The 14,107-nt window shown below is 32.4% G+C and overlaps 2 protein-coding genes across 3 annotated transcripts; one reads left to right on the top strand and one right to left on the bottom strand.

Moving 5' to 3' along the window:
• Positions 1–485: 485 nt before the first annotated feature.
• Positions 486–1,912, bottom strand: LOC101217355 (ethylene-responsive transcription factor ERF025). The gene has a single exon (XM_004140808.3). The coding sequence runs from the start codon at positions 1,667–1,669 to the stop codon at positions 1,091–1,093; it is 579 nt and encodes a 192-aa protein (XP_004140856.1). The 5' UTR covers positions 1,670–1,912; the 3' UTR covers positions 486–1,090.
• Positions 1,913–2,401: 489 nt separating this feature from the next.
• LOC101219560 (traB domain-containing protein) lies at positions 2,402–7,549 on the top strand. 2 transcript variants are annotated; one of them, XM_004140745.3, is made up of 7 exons: positions 2,402–3,002; positions 3,536–3,651; positions 3,727–3,815; positions 3,926–4,000; positions 4,122–4,229; positions 6,801–6,896; positions 7,064–7,549. In XM_004140745.3, exons 1-7 carry the CDS (start codon positions 2,554–2,556, stop codon positions 7,337–7,339), a joined length of 1,209 nt encoding a protein of 402 aa, XP_004140793.1. In that variant the 5' UTR covers positions 2,402–2,553; the 3' UTR covers positions 7,340–7,549. The 2 variants fall into 2 exon arrangements, with proteins under 2 accessions (XP_004140793.1, XP_011651134.1); XM_011652832.2 differs by having other exon boundaries at positions 2,404–3,002; positions 3,523–3,651.
• The last annotated feature ends 6,558 nt before the right edge of the window (positions 7,550–14,107 follow it).

Raw genomic sequence — 14,107 nt, forward strand, 5'->3', positions numbered from 1 at the left:
GTCTTTTCTTTTGGTAACTACATTAGAGCATTTATTTTTGTTTGTTCCGAAGTTTGAATTTAGATATTTTATGTACAGTATAAGATATTTTATCTTACTTTTTAGCATAACAAATATGTGAGAAATAAAATATCAACTTTTTTAGCATAACAAATATGTGAGAATTAAAATATCAACTTTAATCTTTCAAACATGACTTAATTTTTTCAACGAATTGAACTATATATGTTCACGTTGGTTCATACAAGATTATGTTTCCATTTGTTTTAACAAAGTTGTTATGTTTCCATTTGTTTTAACAAAGTTATTGAGTGATGATTTCCTCGTTCACATTTGAACATAATTTTGTGTAACATAATATAAAGATATATATTCATTTTAACACAATATATTTAATTTAGAATGCATAGGAAAGAGAGAAGAGAGTTGTGAAGTCCAAAGCTCTAATTTTGGTGTGAACAACACAATGTTCTTACATGGATTACTAAGAGGAAGAAGATTCATTGTACATAAAATGAAAGTATAGGATGATGACGTTTAAACTATAGAATTAAAGAGAAAATTAAGAAATTTCTCCCTTCTCCATAGTTAGAAACCACATACAGGTAGTGATTAAGAAATAAGAGTGAAAGATTTTGATTTGGAAAAGGAATATATCGATATAAATGAAGGGACATTATTGGAAGGCGGGAGGGGAAGGAAATGAGAAATGGGAAAATTGGTGGAGGGAGAAGAAAGATATTTGATGGAGTGTGACAGATTTGGGGCTAAGTTCCATTAACTGCAGTAGGCAGTGTATGGACTCACCAATAATTACACATTTCAATTTCTTTTTTCTTTTTAATTAAATCTTCCAATTCCCAAGATCTCTAACCATACTTAGAAATTAATAATCCAAAAGTTTGATCATAAGAACAGGAAGCAAGCTAATTAAGAAAAAGAAAAGGAAAAAGCCCCCTTTTAATAAACCCAATATAAATTAAAATTAGGGGATTGGATTATGATATGATTCACCTGCTCTGTTCTCTCTCTCTCTCTCTCTCTCTCTTTTTTTTTCAAATTTTTGTTAAATCAGAAAATTTGTTGGTAATTATTTGGAGTAACTCCATAATCCATCATCTCCTTGAGAATGGTTGGGAGAATTGTCATCGGAAGACGGCGACTTCATCCTCGGTGGACTCACCAGCATTCCCTTCGCCATATCCACCAGTAAATTCGGCATGTTCAATAACTCTTCCTCGTCCACAAACTTGCCGGAACAATCCCCCGTGGCATGGGAGGACGGCCCACCTCCATCGATCGCTTCAGTCCCTGAAGAATCAGTAGTTGTAGCAGTGGAAGTAGTAGCAGGAGAAGCTTGTGGGTTTCTGGCGGCGGCAGCAATGGCGGCGGCGGCGCGAATATCAGAAGGGGAAGTTGAAGGAGGAATGGGATAAGATAAAAGAGAATGAGGGAAATTAAGGGAAGCATTAGGGCCTTTGAGAGTAAGGGCGGCGACGTCGTAGGCGGCGGCAGCCATTTCAGGAGTTGGGTAAGTTCCAAGCCAAATACGAGTAGCCTTACGTGGCTCCCGAATTTCAGAGACCCACTTGCCGGAACGGGAACGGATTCCTCGGAAGATGCGGTGGCGACCGGGGGGGAGGGGAGAATTATTATTATTATCAGACATATGTGAAATGGAAGAAATTAGGTCAAATATTAATGCATGGAGAAATGAAAAGCAATATGGAATTTGAATTGGAAGAAGGAAGAAGAGGGATTTTATAAAGAAGAAGAAGAACTGAAGAAGTGGTAAAGACCGTGGGGATTTCGTGGCTATATGCTCAACAAAACCAACATAAATATATTTTGATGATGCACAACCTGGCAAAAATTTAGAGTGTTTGAATTTTGTATGATTTATTACTTGAAGGCTACTTGTTAAAATAAATTTAAAAAGAAGCTTAATGTTAAAAAATAAAATGTAATCAAGGAATAAAATATATGGGTACAAATATTGATTTGCCTGCTTTTCTTTTTTGTTATGATTAATTTGGGTCATTCTTGCTTGCCACTAACTATTTCATCTTTTAGTTTTAAATAAAGATTAGGTATGATTGTGTACATTTATGGTCAAACTTTTTAGATTAATTTGAGTTGAATATACTTTAAGGATTGTTTATAGGTTAAAATAAGTAAGTGATTTATTTAGTCTGGTTTAATAAGTATTTGATTTATTTGGACTGTTGGTGTTAAAAAGGAAATTAATAATGTGTAAGAGAGTTTTGGTATGTGATTAATATGTTGTGTAAAGAAACAGGGTTTTAAAGGTAAAGATAAAAATAAATAGAGAAATATATTATGTAATTTATATAAAGGATATATATATATATATGAACGTCTTTTCAATTTCCAGTGCTACACAAATAGGACACTGAATGAAGATCAAGATGGTCATTTTCTCGGTACTTTTTATCTTTTTCTTTTATCTTTTTTCTTTTTCTGTGGTCAAATCAGTATGCCATATCGATTTGTTATCCTCAAAAGGTTTCCCCCCCCAAATCAAATCTATGTATGGCAGTCAAAGGTCGTTCCTTTTTCTTATCTTCTTCTTCTCCTTCCATTTCCCTGCTGTCATCCATGGAGGCTCTTAAATCCACTGCCATTCCCATTTTCAAATCTTCCCCACTTTCATTCCCCACCAAATCTCTAAAACCCATCAACGTTTCCATTAACCCTCCCCCATCAGACTTTGATTTCCGATTGGAAATCTCTAGGGATTCTAGAGCTACCATTGCTGAAACTCACCCTGAGTTGCTTGATTTGGCTGACGATGGCATATTGGTTTTGGTTGACAAGACGAAATTTGGGCCTGTCCCAGCGTGGAGGGCCGAATTCGTGGAACCCCAAGCAATATGGCTGGTTGGAACTTCGCATATTTCTCCTAAATCGGTAAAGGATGTCGAGCGAGTTGTTCGAGCAGTAAAGCCTGATAATGTGGTAGTCGAGCTTTGCAGGAGCAGGCAAGTTTAATTTGTTCCTTTGAAAATAGGCCTAATCTAATTCTTTTACTGAATTAAGTCACAATTCTTGTTCTGCACTTTCTTTCGTTGGACAATTATTTATAAAAGCTTAAATTTGGGTTTCTTGAGGTTCGAGATATTGGTTCACATGGCTGAGTCACTGGTAATATGTTGCACTTTCGTTGAGTTTTGCGTTCAAATTTTCAAGAGCTTAAATGGCCAAAATCTCATTTGCCCTCTCTGCCTCCTGGTCAGAGGGGAAGGAAAAAAACCAAAATTTTTCTCTGTGATAGCTATTAGCCAAAACACTTGCAAAGTATGGTAATGACTAATGAGTAACTTGTGTTTCTTCTTCAATGGATCTTGTAAAAAACACTACATATCAGCTGAGAGGCTGGATTATGTTTTAAGTTTGGAAGTTGTGGTGTAAGATAGTATCTAATGAATGCCAATTGAGAAAGTATGATCTGCTGAGTTATTGTTTTTCTTTGAGAAAATCAACATCTTAAAATTATTGCAGACATTTGTTCCAGAGCTGGTATCATGTATACTTTAGATACGGGTGAGCCAGACCAAAAACTGAAATCCAACATGTTTTCCTTGAGTGGGGATGGTTTTCTAGGTGCTGTTGTTCGCAGCATAAACCTGGGTAAGGGCCAAGGAGTAACATCTTTTCTTTTTGTTTTTTGCTTAAAAGTTGTCTAAAAGTTTCTCATTTTATCAGGAGGCCAAACTGCTCTTGCTTTGCGTCTGCTTCTAGCAGTGTTTTCATCCAAAATTTCATCAGATGTCAACCGTCCTTTTGGAGACGAGGTACTTGAATAATCAGCTTTACAAATGATCAAGTGATTTGTAGATGTATTTCTGTACAGGTCTGCATATCTAGAAGCAACTAGTTCATGGATCTCTCACTAATCATGCAGTTTCGAGCTGCTCGTAAAGCATCTGAAGAAGTTGGTGCTCAAATAGTTTTGGGGGACCGGCCAATTGAGATAACAGTATGTATTTTCTCTTGCAAGATGGGACTATTCTGTTTTGGCAAGTGCAAATAACTGTAGAATTTGGTCTATTCAGATAATTTAATCGGTTCAATCACTTCAATATGATTTATTCATGCAGCTAGAGAGGGCATGGAATGCTCTGATTTGGACTGAGAAGTTGAGTTTAGTAAGCTCAGTTATTCGTGGAATAACATCGGAATCTGATTTCTCTCAAAACATTGATGAGGTTCTTTCCCACCCGAACTCCTTCAGTTATTGTTCATAGACAACCAGTTTCATTGATATTCTGTTACTGAATTTAAAGCTTTTTTAGTGCAATAGGTTATTTACCTCAAATATATCAGGGACCTGCGTATAGGCAAAGTTCTTTGAATGTTTTCTAAGCCAAAGCTTGTCTATATTAAGCATAAAAGTAAACTAGAGACTTAGGTATAATATATAAAGTATTATAATATTAGTTTTCTACCAAAAACAAAACACAGAAGAATAGTCGGCATTCAACAACCATGTAATAGTAGAAAACATATCTAATTTTTTTTATTAAAGTCCAACCCATTTATTCTTGAAAAACTCACAACTATTGCACCTCAAGGAAGACACGCCTAAGCCGAGCCTTATTGAAAACGCCTCACCTATTCGAGAATAAGCCCAACCATGTGACTTGGGTCTAGACTGTGTCTTGCTGCACCTTTTAAAGCACTTCAGAGGTGACCATAGAAAATATAAACAGATATAAATATGGGAAACTTTTGTTGTGAACATAGATCGGCTCTTATGCAAAACTTTCAAATGAGTTCAGTTTAAACTAAACAGAACTCTACATAGATAAACGGATTGAAAGGTTTAAAATTTTCATTTGTTTTCTCGAACATTTTTGTTTTTTCCCTATATGATTATTTCTTTTACTGATTTGAACCTTGTTTACTAATATCTCAAACATTTGAAGAAAGATCACAATCAAACCATATCAATTTTTGTTGAAGTTCAAATCAGTACACTCCAAGAAATGGGGTCTTTCCGACGCAGTCCCACGTCGGCAAAAACCCTAAACACGTCGGGAAGGTTATCCCGACGTCGCAGTCGACGTCAGAAGATCCGTCAGGGATTATTCCCGACGTAGATCACGTCGACGACGGGAAAACGTTCACTGGCGCACATTGTTAGCACGTTGGGGAAGACTTTTAATAAAAAAAAATTTGTTTAGTTAATTTATTATTTATTTTATTTTATTTCTTTTTTCTTGATGTAATTATTGTTTTTGGTTCCACTTAGCAAGATTAACAAATTTAAAATGAAAATATTTTAATTAATTACAAACAATATATACAAAATATATTCAATACAAAAACAATTACATAATTCAAAACAATTACATCAACAAAAAAAAAAGTGAAAGTTATGTTATGTTTCAATGCTCTAGTTACGGAAGTGAAACCTACCTATGACATAAAACTAGAGTTAGAATATCACATATCCAAAATCAAACAAATTAAATATTGAAACTTTCTTTATGAATAATTTATGTCTAATCTCCCACTATCTAACATTTGAAACAGTGAGGCAGACCTCTCCCAAGTGTGTCAACCTTTTACTCAGGCTATTTAACATTTTCAAAAATTCATGCATTTTTTTAAAAACTTACACATTTTTCTAATTACAATAAAAAAAAATATACATACTTACATTTTTAATTATCTATATTGTGTAATTTCTAAATTTCAAATATACATACATATATTTTTCTTTTATACATACATAGACATACACTTTTCATATTACTTAAAACATACACATACATACATTATATCATACAAATTTATATATATTCATACAAAATAACAAAATTCAATACAAAATAACAAAAAAAAAAAGAAGAAAAAATAACAACCTTGGGTTTTGGCGGTGAATGAGGACACTCCGACGATGACGACATCGAAGAAGGACGACGAGGGTAGCACTCCCAGCTCTCCTCCTCTCCCTCTCTCTCGACTGATTTTGAGTTTCTTTTCCTTTTGCATTTGGTCCTGTGTTGAACGAGGAAGAAATACTGTGGAGTTTCCTCGACGTCTTCGAAAACGTCGAAGAAAGGTCACTTTTCTCGACGTATGTACATATGTCTAAGAAAGTTTAAATAATGAATTATTATTTACACTTTCCTCGAGGTGTCCCCTGCCACACGTTGGGGAATGGTGACCTTTGACACTTTAATGCGTCAACTTTCCCCTACGTGTGGTAGGGGCATGTCGGGAAAAGTGTAAATAATAATTCATTATTTAAACTTTCTTCGACGTCCATCTCCCACACGTCGTGGAAAGTGGAAATTTGTCTTTACGATTTTTCACTTTTTCCGACGTGTGGCAAGGGACACATGGAGGAAAGATTAAATAATAATTCGATATTCACATCTTGTGACAGATGGACATTAGAGAAAGTTTAAATAACAATTCAATATTCACATTTTCCCCGACATCCATTTGCCACACGTCGTCGGGAAAAGCGGACGTATTGAATTATTACTTACACTTTTTTCGACATCTCTCTGCCACACGTTAGGGAAAGTGTACATATTAAATTAAATTTTATATATTTCCCGAAGTCTAGTTCTTATACGTTGCGGAAGATCTCTTTTGCTGACGCAATGTTGCCCACGTTGACGATAGGTGGTCAACACCGACACACCTTTCGTCGACATTTTTTTCTGGTGTCGGAATTCTTTCGATTTCTTATAGTGGTACATGCATCATATACTTCACGGTGTTGGAAAAGTCATTGTGTCGTGATTAATTTGCTGCTTCAGGAATCCGATGGAAATGGTAGTTCTTTGCAGCTCTATGAGAAGCTTGGTTTTTCTTATCCATCCCTCCTTCAACCTCTCATTCATGAACGAGATACGGTAAGTGCAATCCTACAATGCATTTTCTGATATTTTTCTTATCTGTGTGAAAGAGAGAGTAATATCCCTCTGATATTCATGGTTTGGTTCCGTATTTGTTTTTGTAATCACCATTTTTCATTTCAACATTCACAATTACAAAGTGCTTAATATAGTTGCATTTGTAGTACCTTGCATGGTCTCTGAAGCGTAGCAAGGCGGTGAACAAGAGCAAGAGGGTGGTTGGGGTGATTGGAAGAGGCCATATGAACGGTGTCATTTACGCAATAACATCGGACCAAGGAAACTTACGATTTCGTGACCTTGCAGGTAAGAAAGCTGGAGAAGGTAATTCCAATGGCTTTGTTAGCAGTCTCCTGAAAGACTTGGTTAGAGACACTATAATTGGTGTTATTGTGTGGGTTTTATATGAACAATTAAAACAACTACACATAATACCTTAGCAAGGTAGGTGCCATGGCAACTGATTACTTTCCACCAATTCATCTTTGCAGAAAAGTGATTAGAAATTTATACACATTGATTATGTATAAAGATATCATTTGTTCCCTGTATTTGTATATTTATCTATTTTTCAATAAATATAAAAGAATGTATCATGCATATATAATCTTTTATATACTTTCTCTCAATACAAACTATTGAACTGGCAATAATTAAGACTCTAAGGTCTTGTATTCTTACCTTCATATTAAAATGAATGTATGAATATTTATAATATTTTCCATTCTCATTCTCATCCTCACAAGCGAAGGATAATAATTACGAATCTAATGTCTTCTATTCTTACGGCATACTAAATTTAGGACAAGTGTTATGTAACCATTTCAAAATATATACTTAACGATAAATTAAACATATGACAAACATATAAGTGAGATTAGAAAGATTCAGATCACAAATAAATAGTATAAGCCTAAGTTGATAACTTTATGAGTTGGGGCAAGTGTGATTTAGGTTAGATTCATGCATGATGCAAAGAAGATTTATTAGGAAGTTTTAGAACAGATATTAAATTTGTGAAAAGAATATTGAGTAATATATATGATGTGAAAAAGAAAAAGGGGAAATGAAGGAGGGATGGAGGGAGGGAGGAATAAATGAAAAGATTGGGGAAATCTTGTGGAAATGGAAGTCCAAGTGGGGGGGATGATATGTTTGGTAAGTTGCATTAAATGTAAACTTTGGGAAAATGTAATTTGTAAGATATGATGTATGTTTGGTTGATGAGAATGATCATAATATAGAATTTTGAGATTGAGAATTAAGGTTGAGGAGTTTGAGGTTTGAAGGATGGATAGGAAATTGTTGGTGGATATTCATATACTGTTGGTGGATGATGATGCTACTTCTCTTGCTATTGTTTCAGCCATGCTTAGACTTTGCAAATACCAAGGTCTCTTTTCTCTTTTCATTCTCTTCTGGGCTTCTTCTTTTACAATGTGTTCTTCATTTTCATATGGATGTCTAAAGTTTGGATTACTACACAATTTTGAGATTAAACTTAGGAAGTTTTACCCATTGGAATTTCATTTTTAAAACAATTTTTGTTCATTTACACTTGAGTATTTTCAGCCACATTTAAAAAACAAAACTATGAGAGAAATGGAAACAAAACTAGGAGAGAAATGGTATCTATAAACTTAGTTTTCAAAAATGTAAAAGCAAATAGTTATCAAATATAATAGAACTTTGGGATAGCTTAATTAGTTAGGTCCAAGTGAAAGGACATAAGAATAAAATTTTCTTTTGAAACCCTTTTGTCCTTCCAAACCCAAGTACGAGAATACCTAATGATATTGATAAAGAGGGACAACTTTTTAGTGTTCCCAAGTATAAAAAAAAATACTTTTTAGTGTTGCCAAGTATAAAAAAATTTGTTTACAATCACTTAAAAATTAAAGTCATTTGAATAAAGTATAGTATAGAAAGATATTGTAAAATGATAAGATTATCTTGTATATTTTATTTCAGTTGTGACTCTAAAAGACCCAATGGAAGCACTTGATACTCTTAGGGCAAGAAAAGGGTATTTTGATCTTGTTGTCACTGACCTCCACATGCCTCAAATGAATGGTCTTCAATTACAAAAGAAAGTAATGCAAGAATTCAAGCTTCCTGTTATTAGTAAGTAATGTTTGTATTATACATAATTCAATCTACAATTATATTCTACAATATTATTAACAATATATATATAAAGTCTTATAAACGTTTCAATACTTTTGTTTGCAATATATATATTTAATTAATGCAGTGATGTCAGCTGATGAAAAGCCAAGTGTGATACTGAAGAGTTTAGAAGAGGGTGTTGCATTTTACATGGTGAAACCAATAAGCCTAGATGATGTCAAACATGTATGGCAATATGCTATTACACCCAAAAATGTTATACCTAACCAAACAACAACAACAGTTATCCAACGACAATTGTCGATCGATAAATCATCCAGCTCTTCGACACCTTGTTCAGAAAAGGAGATCATCAAATCTAAATCAAGATCATCAAAATTCAAGAACAATAAGGCAAAGCAAAATTCCATAAATATTCCCATAAGAAAGTCAAAAGTGATTTGGACTAATTCACTTCATAATCGCTTTTTACAAGCCATTAAACTAATAGGCCTTCACAGTAAGTCCCTATCCTAATTAAGCTTTACAAATTTTACCATTAATACTGATCTTCAAATTCAAATAATTATATTTTGTGTCCTAATAAAGTTATTTAATTTTGTTTAGAGGCAGTTCCAAAGAAGATACTTGAGTTCATGAATGTGCCAGGTTTGACTAGAGAAAATGTTGCTAGCCATTTACAGGTTAAATTTCCCTTTTCAATTCTTTTTATTTTATATTTATTATTTAATTTTCTACTTGACGTTACATTTTCTATATATAATAGATATATAGATTTAATAAAACACTAATTTTGCTTTACCCTCCTTTTATATTATGGAAATACTTTCAATCATGTTCATACAAAATTTTAATTATTTTTAAATTATGATATTAAATCTAAACTCTTTTGTTTATGAACACAGAAGTACCGAATTTTCTTGAAACGAGTTGCTGAGAAGGGAACTCATTCAATAAACATATATTCTGATTACACATTATCAACATCAAATTTTGCTAATTCTTCTCACTCCCAATTTCAATCCCATTTATTCACACCAAAATTCCAACCCCAAAATTCACACAGTTTCCTTCAAAATAAACTACATCTAATGACTTCTTTGAACTTCCAATGTCCTAACCCTAATCTTGAAGGACATTCTTTGCCCTATCTTGGGAATCAAAACCACTCGAGTCATCTTTTGATTCTCAACAAACCTAACTTCCCTAGCAACATGAACTCCATCTCGAGTTCAACTCAAAACGATCAACATATTGCACCAATGGAGAATGAAAATCCTAAGTGTTCAAGTGATGGAACGGGAATGACGGTGACTGGAAAGGATCAAATGATTTTCTTCGGTCAAGATAATGAGGCATTTGTTGAGAATTTCCAAGGTAAGCAAAAAAATTTACCAGTGGTTTCTAACAAAAATATGGAGAGTGGTTCTTTTTTAGTGTCATCAAAAGAAGAAGGGAAAGCAGCAGCTGATCACACCATTGCATTTGAAGATATTGGTGGTGAAAATTACCAAAATTGTTTTGATGTTCTTAGTGAGATCTTCATGGGGCACAACCACAATCAAGCTCCTTTAAGGGTAAACGTTTGGTAATTTACGTTATGTTACCATGCATATATAAATTTATTAAATAATGAACATTGAAGATCAATGTAGAGAAATTAAGATTAACAATAGTAATTATATGTTTGTTTAGAAGGAAGAAATGGATGTGTCTGATATTTGGAATGGGATTGAAATGAATGCTTCAACAAAGCAAGTTCATGCTAGACCTTCAAGCCTCCCTACTCAGGCAATGCATACAATCTTTTCATTTTTAATTTTGGTATTAGTTATCAATAATACATTACTAATTATTCTTTCATTATGTTTCAAAAACATATAACTTTTTTTTTTAATTTGATAAGATAATACTAAGACCTCATCTGCTAGGGTAAATTAAAGGAACAACAATATTTGATTTAATGAAAATCTAATTAATTGACATACGGTTGTTGTCTTGGCAGGGTTGGGAGGATGACGATATTTTAGAAATGCTTTTTGGAGATGGTTGATCATATTCATCATAGAGGAAGTGCTAGTGAATATTATCGTTAAGACTCAATATGTGAAGATCAAAAATTTCTTGTGAGTTGAAAGAATGTATTATTGTGTTAGGTTAATTTAGGAATATCTTCATGGATCCATCTCTTTATACAATGTCGTGAACTTCAATCAATAACATCTCTGGATAACTATTTTGACTCTTTGTTAGTTTTCATAAATTAAACTTATAATTGGTATTACTTCAATTTATTGGTTTTTTTTATTTATGTTGCAGCTTGCCTTTTAGGATTAATTTTAAAAGGTCCAAACCAAGTTTTGGAAAAAAAAAGAGAGATGTTATCAAAATATACCAAATAAACAAAAATATTTATAAAATATAACAAAATTTTAAATAAATACTAATAGATAAATGTTCTATCAATGAAATTGAATCTAAAATTTTGTTATAATAGGTAAATATTTTTAACATTTTTGTCATTTATAATAACTTTACGAAAAAAGTCTTTTTTTTTTTTAAGAAGAAGAATTACGTGTTTCCAACATGTAAGCTAAAGAAATAATAAACCTAAATTAAAAATGAGTATAAAGATAAATTGCACGACAAATGACCAAAAAAAATTCAAATTTTCGTAACCGTCTATAATGCAAGCATCAAGCTAAAAAGATAATAACTTAAATTAAAAATTGCTCATAAAAAATGTGCATACGACAAAGGTTCAAAAAAGAGAAAGAAGAAAATGGTAAGTTTCAACAAAACAATCCAAATACAAAAGGGAAGCAAGCTAAAAAATAATATATATAAATTTAAAATGTCTCGTAAAAAGTTGTTGTACTCGCACAACAAAAGACTAAGAAAAAAATCTACACACTTGTTCTTAAAACAAGAAAATAAAAAAGAAAGATCCAACGAAAATGAAACTAGAAGACACATACATGTTATATTATGGTGTTGAGTAATATAGAAAAATTGATTTCGAGACGCTCAATTTCTCTTAAATCCTCTCAAATTTACAAAATAAAAAATCACTCCATAAGAAATGATAAAGAAAAAATAATTACAATGAATTTAGAAATCAAACAAGAAAAAATTAAGGAAAAAGAAGAAACACAAAAGAGCAAGAAGGGAAGAGTTGATAAGCAAATAGACACCATAAAGTTTTAAAGAGAGGATGAAAAGAATCAAATCAAACAGAATAAGAAAATAAATTCCACAATTATTCACATAAATAAAATATCACCGACTAAAAAAGTATAGAAAGAAAGAAAAGAAAAAAGAAAAAACAGAGTACCGAAAATAAAAATCTCATAACAAAATACAAATTTCAAAACAATCTCTAAGACAGAATGCAAAGCTGAAAGAATAAATTCAAATTAAAAGTATATCTAATAGAAAGATATCGAACAAACAATTAATGACAAAAAATAAAAGAAAAAAACAAAATTTCAAAACAAATCATAATGCAAGCAAGCTGATAATAAATATGTTAATTAAATGTCTCCTGAAAAACCTACCACAACACTGCCCAAAACAAGAAAAAAAAAATCAATTTTTTCAAAAAAAAAAATAATCCAATTAAAATGCAAGCAAGCTAAAAAAGAATAAATTTAAATTAAAGAAAGAAACATTTTTAAAAATAATAAAATAAATTAAAATATTTACAACTTATAGCAAAATTTTGTATTCTATCACTACAACATATGAATGACTGTCATGGATAGAATTTGTTATATGTTGTAAATATTTTGTAAAATCAACTATTTTTAAAAATTTTCCTTAAAGAAATATCTCACAAAAAGTCATGGTCGTCGGTGCAAAGGACAAAAAAAAAAAAACTCAAAATTTCAAAAGAATCTGTAACGCAAAAATACAAACTAAAAGATAATAGATCTAAATTAAAAATATATCATAAAAAGACATTGCACACTAAAGGACTAAGAAAAAAATCTACACATTTTCTAACAAGAAATAAATATAATAGTGATTATTGAATGTCATAGTTATGAGCAAGATTTAATTAGAAAATAAAAAAGCCCAACAAGAATTAAACTAGAAGACATGTAATGTCTCTATTAAGGTGGGGTAATATAGAAAAATTGATTCTCCCACCACCAATTTTTCTTAAATTGCCTCAAACTTAAAAAGAACAATCTTGATGAAAAAAAGTTATAATACATCCCTAAATCAAATAAGAAAATTTTCAAAAAATATTTTTAAAAAATAGAAAAACGTGAGAGGAAAAATTGGTGAGATTGAATATGGAGTTATCTGTATCAAATCCAAGAAGATGAGATCAATATTAATTGATGAAATTAGATACCAAAAATACATGTAATTAGAAACATAATAAAAATTTAATTAATTTTAAGAAAAGGGTTTACGGTTTGGTTAAATTCACCTATGAATTCACGATTAGAGGTTTCCCACTACGATGATCATGTGTTCTTAATTTGTTTCCAACTTCGAAATGATTGCATCGTTATCAGTTCAGTAGTTCGACCTCAATTGCATCGTTGTCAGTTCAGCCGTTGCAAGAGATTATTGCAAACTCCACTAAAACTCAATATGGTGGACCTGCCCAAACTCTCTCTTTGTATTCCAAACCATATACGAAGAGGATCGACAATCTCAAAATGCCGAATGGATACCAACCACCCAAGTTCCAACAGTTTGATGGAAAAGGTAACCCAAGACAACATGTTGCTCACTACATTGAAACATGTGAAAATGCTGGTACAAGAGGAGATTTGTTGGTAAAACAGTTTGTTCGAATGCTGAAAGAAAACGCCTTCGACTGGTACATCGACTTGGAACATGAATCCATTGACAGTTGGGAGCAGCTTGAAGGAGACTTTCTCAATCGCTTCTACAACACTCGACGTATCATCAACATGATGGAGTTGACAAATACCAAACGACGGAAGGGTGAGTCAGTCATCGACTACATAAACGATGGAGAGTTCTAAGCTTGGATTGCAAAGACAGACTCACAAAAATGTCTGCAGTTGAGATGTGCACCCAAGACATGCATTGGG

Source organism: Cucumis sativus, chromosome 3 (assembly GCF_000004075.3).
Source record: "Cucumis sativus cultivar 9930 chromosome 3, Cucumber_9930_V3, whole genome shotgun sequence".
In the NCBI taxonomy this organism is placed as follows: Eukaryota; Viridiplantae; Streptophyta; class Magnoliopsida; order Cucurbitales; family Cucurbitaceae; genus Cucumis; species Cucumis sativus.